The sequence below is a fragment of the Achroia grisella genome, unplaced genomic scaffold, assembly GCF_030625045.1.
Source record: "Achroia grisella isolate CSIRO2021 unplaced genomic scaffold, CSIRO_AGI_Agris_v1 utg1920, whole genome shotgun sequence".
In the NCBI taxonomy this organism is placed as follows: Eukaryota; Metazoa; Arthropoda; class Insecta; order Lepidoptera; family Pyralidae; genus Achroia; species Achroia grisella.
The window spans coordinates 2364855-2371671 of record NW_026712695.1 but is presented as its reverse complement, the minus strand read 5'-3'; the positions used below and the strand labels follow the sequence as shown (position 1 = coordinate 2371671).

The 6817-nt window shown below is 28.7% G+C and overlaps 1 protein-coding gene across 1 annotated transcript; it reads right to left on the bottom strand.

Annotated features, from left to right (window-relative positions):
* Positions 1-4752: 4752 nt before the first annotated feature.
* Positions 4753-6406, bottom strand: LOC131841802 (uncharacterized). Its single transcript, XM_059190132.1, has 2 exons — positions 6164-6406; positions 4753-5377 (listed from the first exon to the last, which is right to left on the bottom strand). The coding sequence occupies exons 1-2, from the start codon at positions 6258-6260 to the stop codon at positions 5145-5147; spliced, it is 330 nt and encodes a 109-aa protein (XP_059046115.1). The 5' UTR covers positions 6261-6406; the 3' UTR covers positions 4753-5144.
* Positions 6407-6817: the final 411 nt, after the last annotated feature.

The following is a 6817-nucleotide window of genomic DNA, read 5'->3' as shown; positions in this document are numbered from 1 at the left end:
TTCTCCCATATTTGTACCAAAACAATGTGATATATTATTTACAACACCTCCTTCGTTCTTAAACTTAGTTCGGGCTGATACTTCCTAATTATAGTAATTTAAATTGCGCCTTTTGTTTAGATATAATTTGTTCTTCTAATTATGAATACACTATAATTGCAAAAAGTTAAAAAAAAAATATTAATAAACCGCAGTGCAGTGTATATCTCAGTCTCACCAATTTCAGCTGCCAAGCAGCTTGCTTTGTAAGCTCTATTTATAAGCTGTTTAATAGGGTATGATTACTCAGTGAAATTACATCTTAGTTCTCTGAGTGGTATCAAGGGTCTCCATGATAATCTGATATCCGTAGTGCTGTTCATGTGTGTATGTATATGCGACTCTTATCCACCTTTATAATTAGGACGTTAGTTCTTAGTTCGAAGGCATTTTTTGTGTGTATTTTTATATGATACTTTGAGTACTGATATTGATTCCTATTTTGGGATTAATAGCTTTTAATTGTCTATAAAAATTATGATCATTTGACCATTTTTCTTGTGTAAAATAAAACCTTAATATTAGATAGAATCATGCATTATATTTAAGATTTTTTATTATTATAGGCAAAAACATAAATACAGTTTGTAATAATTCCAGTATAACAAAATAATTATTTATTATTTTAAGTATCTAATAAAACGAGTGATCAACATAAATAGATTTTTTTCCGATTTAGATTGGCCCAAAATCCCTATGATTTTTTAAACTTCCACGGAATCGCTGACATCATAAAAGAAAAAGATTTCCTCGTAGTGAAGTGAGATTTAGGTATATTTATAGTAAGTAACCCTTGTGAACGAGCTCATAGCCAATAGATAAGATTATTGATATTGTTTTTTATGCTCATTGTTATACCCAGTTATAGTTAGAATTTGTTTAGAACTACAATACGTGTTAGTAACAATGCTGTATAGTTCTATATAATTAAGTTTTACAAATGCGTAAACAAACAAAAACGAATATAAAACCCTGTAGCATAGTCCTATAGTATAGTAAAAGATTTTTTGATGGACATTTCTAAGATATATATAGTACATAGTATATTATTGTTCATTTTGTTGTGTATCGCATAATATAATAAAAAAAATATGTGTTAATAAAGCTGTAACAACCCGGGTATTTTATATCCAGGAACATTATAAATTAAACAAAAAAGTAATCCATAGTTTTTACCACATTCTTATAACTTTCATACTATACAATTTTTAGGTATTTAGTATTATTAAGTAATTCGATTTTAAAAATTATACCATATAAAACTGTACCATAGTGTCGTAAAATATCCACAACGCTACAAAATATGGAACACATCCGTGACTTTTTGTTTCCCTATTACAATGTGATGTTTAGATCGTATCAGGAAGTGCGAGGAAAATCTTCTCCTCAACACTAATTGCATAAATATTGTCTCTATTATTTTGTATAAAATGTGAAGTGCCTAAAGTAATAATTACTGAATTTCACAGCGTACAAAGCATACGTAGCACGGCACATTCTCGATACTCGCCAAGAAACTTCATCTGAGCTATGTAACTCCTTTTGTCTGTCCCGTGCCAGCTTAACTTTGTCGTTGATCAATTTCGAATTTAACCCTCGGATATTCAAGGGAATAAGATTAATCCTCTTATTATTGGAAATGGAATAAATCTTACTCTTCGTCAATATAGGATTTGTTTAAAGTAGCCAACTTTTTATCACATATGTATATGACAGGTACAGATTTATATTGGTTAGATAACATAATATATTTTATTGTTTTTATTAGTTAGATAATCTGTTTTCTTGATATAAGACAGCCTTGAAATGGTTGACATTACACACTTATTATGTAACGCACATTATTTTCATAATATGTATAATATTAATACTGCAATTAAAATTATGCCTAGTGATAAAACTTAAAATAACTGAATCAATAATTTAATTAAATTACCATAAATCATGATAAAATTATACAAGGCTGCGCTATTACAGCGGCTTGTTTTCTTTCACACAGATAACTGCTGAGTGTCCAAACTCTGTAACTGGCAATTTTAAAATGTTGATCACTTTTAATGGTGTTGTCAAAACATTTAAGAAACGGTAAAGGACAAAGAAACCCCTTAATGAATATTAAAAGCCTGTTTAATATAATTTTTCACAAGTAATTCAACTACGATGCCAAATGAATTATAAAATTAATAAAAACAATACTCTATCTATTAAAAATCATTCGATAAATATCCTTAAGATATTTCTTTTACATGGTGTAAGTAAAATGTATTATAGATAAATACATTTGCATAAGTACTTGTAGGTTTTTATGTTGTTTTCATTACAAAGTGTAACTATCAACTCTATATTTGAGTAATCAATATTATTCGCGTTCTCGATTAAAAGAAATGTATTTTTAGTTCTAATTCTTGTACCTATTTGAATCACAAGCAGATATAAAGGTGCTTCAGGTACAATATTAAATATTACACTATTATTTAGTAATATATTTTTATTTTTGGCAACTTGATATTATAACATTATAACATATCTTAACGCAATTTGCTCATAATAAATACTTAATTTACACAACATTATTAATGGATTATTTTATCTATTTCAATCTTAAAAATTGTTGTGAAAAGTACATATTTTTTTATATTTCTTATCAGTCGTACCGTATACTGTCGACTCTACTCATAGTACCTATTCGGTTTCCGTATCTGGTAGCAAGGTATTCGATTATTTGTTTTGCTGTTGAGTTAACCGTAATAAATATCTTCCGCGAAGCTACTGAATTACAATGTTATGATCAGATCATTATATAACTTTAGATTTATCTTAACAAAACAAACCTAATTAATTTTATGACATGTCATGACTTGCACGTACAATCTACGATAGAATTACGACACAAAGTGTTTATTAAAAGCACAGTTACGATAATATTACAATTTTTGTAAAATTAAAAATAATTAAGTAATATATTGTTTACGCTTCGCTACATAAAACAAATTAAGTATGCATATGCATAACCATTAAGTACCTACTTGTCTACGATACGAATAGAAGGATGTTATGTTTTATTTCAATTAATTAAAACACTTTAATTTTATTTTATTTCAGGCTTACAGTCGCCTTTCTCGTAATTACAATTTATATAAAAATAAATAATCATGTATTTTTAGTTTTATATACATAAAGGTTTCTATGCCAATTATAATTTTGGCGGGACTTGTAAGAACCTCGAAATAGTTTTATATACATAATTTTATTAGAAGTAATGAAAGTAACAATAAAAATAAGTGGGTACTATATATATAACCTTAGTAAATTTCAATGTAAATAAATAATATTATTTGAACATTAAATTGTCACTTCTTTTTATTGTTCGGTTTCCCTTCCTGAAAGACTACAACTTGGCTGTGGTCATTTTTCTACAATTTCTTTTATCGCCCACAATATTAATAAAATAACATCCTTAGATTTTGATCAAATCTAAGGATGTTATTGTATTAATATTGTAGCAGCAAAGTAAACTTAATTAATTTGGTAATAGTTATTTGTATACGAACAATGTGAAATAGGTATCTATAAAGGTCAGCTATTTATACTAATCTTATAAAGAGAGTTATTATTGTTATGATGAGAGTAAACTCCGGAATACTCCAATAATTTGAATGACCAATAGGTCATTCAAATTATTGGAGTATTGGCTTTATATAATTGTTCATGTCAGTCTGAAATATCAGACTGACATGAACAATTATATAATGCCAATACGAATTACGGGCGATGCCGGGGCGCGTCACTAGTTATCTAATATTGCGCTAAATAACAGCATGAAACATGACCCAACAATACCTTTAGTAATTAACTTTCTCATACATACATTATTATTGTTGTAAATTTTTCATTCAATTGTTAATTTTAAGGAGATATCTCCATATGTTATCAATCGCTTACATACATGAGTTGTTAATTGATAAGATAGGTGCAATTTAGTAAACATATATAAATGCAAATATTTTGACTATTTGTCTGCTTAATGATATGTATCATTATATAGTATAAAACAAAGTCGCTGTCGTTGTCTGTGCGTCCCTATGTATGCTTAAATCTTAAAAACTACGCAACGGATTTTTATTAGGCACATTGATTGAAGTAGAAAAAGTATAATCCATCACATTTAAAATAAGTATTGTTGCTAAGTAACAGTTTGTGTGTAACGTGCAACTGCAATTGGAACGAAATAAATTATATTTACAACTGTATACGTAATCCACTGAATATCTCTATCAATTTTGAAGCGGTGTTTTTAATAGATAGGGTGATTCTAGAGGCAGGTTTATATATATAATACATGTACCCGGGGCGAGTAGCTAGTAAATAATATTGTGATATCTTTGTAGAGGCAAAATTATGTCTATTTAATATTATTAAACCTTATTTCAGACCAATTTCAGAATTACCAGATAATCTTATATACATAAATTTTATAAATGAATTGATTGTATGGGTCAATAATTAGTAATAAGTAATAGTCATTTATATTTTATTCATTTATTTTATATATAACTTAAAATAATTATTGTATGATTTTATATTTTCATTGACATATACAACACAAAATACGAAAATTACATGCAGTTAATACATAGAGACCTTACCTAATTAGCTTTTAAGTTTAAAAAATAGGTTTCTTATGTAACATAAGTGGAGTTTGACACTATGGTATTTACTTAAGTACTAAGTGTATCAAAAGAAAATTCGAGCATTAGGTACTACTTTATCTTATTACAAATTAATACTACTACTAATAAATTATTACATTATCAATTAACATTGTTTAAATAATTGAAATGATACTATTGTATATTAAATATCACACCTACTCGGGCTTACCTCATTTGTTAAAATTTAGAAATATAGAAGTCTGCTACTAGAATTAAAAGAAATTAGAATTGAAAAATATTTTTGCTATATATTGTTCTAGATAAAGTGTGATCTTTATCTCGTGCAATTTAAATTATCATGTCAACTTTCAATGTCACATATATTGGTAATCACTTATTTTCTTCTATGGATAATAAAAATTAATTACCTATTTATAAATAGGTAATTAATTTTTATATTCTACCGCCATTGTTAGCTAATTTGGACTGGTCGGAACAGTCTTCGAGTAATACGCACTTCTCGGCGGCTTCGTCCCACACTTTTGGCTCAGCGCAGTCACATCGAGAATAATCACATAGGACGCCAATGGCTCGAGCCTTCGGCTGGCTGCAGGTACGCTGTGACATGGTTTGCTCTATGCATCCGGGATTGTAAGAGAACGTATCTGGCGGGCAGTCCCTGAGACCTGCATAATTTTTAATTAGATTGTGTACAATAGATATTATCAGTTTAGTTAGAATGGCCGACAAGCTAGGTCAAATGATGATAAATGGTAACAATTGTCTATATTCATATACATAGACATCACGCCTATAGTCGTGCGCTACCATTCCAGAGAACTAAGGTGTCATGCCTCTATACCGCGTAATTTTAAAGTTCTGCCCAGACACATCTTACAAAGTGAGCTGCTAAAGTGAGGTGGCTGAAATATGTGAGAAAGACTCAAACAAGCAACTTTAAACGTACAAAATCTACTGAGGTAAAAATATTTTTTGAACTTATTATACCTATTATTATAGTTGTTACGCCAATAGATGAACTGTCTAAGAAATATTTATTTCTAAATTCATTATATTATTTACATATCAGCTGTATCCGCGGTTTCACCCGCGTGAAACTGATAGCCTATTTCTTATTGCTATTCTAATGTATAAGCTATATATAGTACTGTGAAGTTTAATTAAAATTCGTTCAGTAGTTTTTGCGTGAAAGTAACAAACATCCATCCATACTCACAAACTTTTGCGTTTATAATATTATTAAGATATACTCACGTATAGATACAAACAATATATATCTTAATAAATAACAAAAAGACATTTATATCACACAAGTTTTTACTTTAAATCCATTAAGAAAATAGTAATTATTTATTTCACACGATTACAGCCTGACAGCTTATTTACTGTTTAGTAAAAATGAATAAAGATAATTAAAACAGGTAACAGGTTATGTATTTGTAAATACTCACAGAGGCCTCCATCGTCATATATGCAGTCTCCCTTAACATTAATGCCAGCACATAATGAAACAACCACTACTGTAGCTAGTAGACTAAACGTATACATTTTTACGTTTTAAAGATAAACAAGACAAAACAGTAGAAAAGCCAAAGAATGTAAGGAATAGTAATGCGAAGGGAATATATTTTTAATAATCAATTTTTACGAAGTACACCTATCTGGTGCTCCGATAAACATGTATTAGAATGACAAATGACAAGATACTATAGACTGTTCACAGTATCGTAACGGCAGTCATTGACTTTTGATAATGCTAATGGGACAAATAAATTTTAAATAAATGTTTAGATTGATATGAATAGAACTAAAAATATATCTCATGTTTAGGTTACACCTATACCGGTTACGGTTGGGATCGCTTCACTTGCTATTGTCGAAAAGTATGTATTATTATTATAAATTGTCAAACTGGATAATACCCATTTAGACATGGAGGTACTATTCGTGAAACTCTCTCATATTGACCTTACTATGGATATCGTAGGTATATACTATATATACTACCGTAGGACTAGATGGCGCTGTGTTAATTGTCCAGCGTTATTTATTTATTATTATTAATAAATAAAAAGTACAAAATTTAAAAACGAAAATCCTCAACG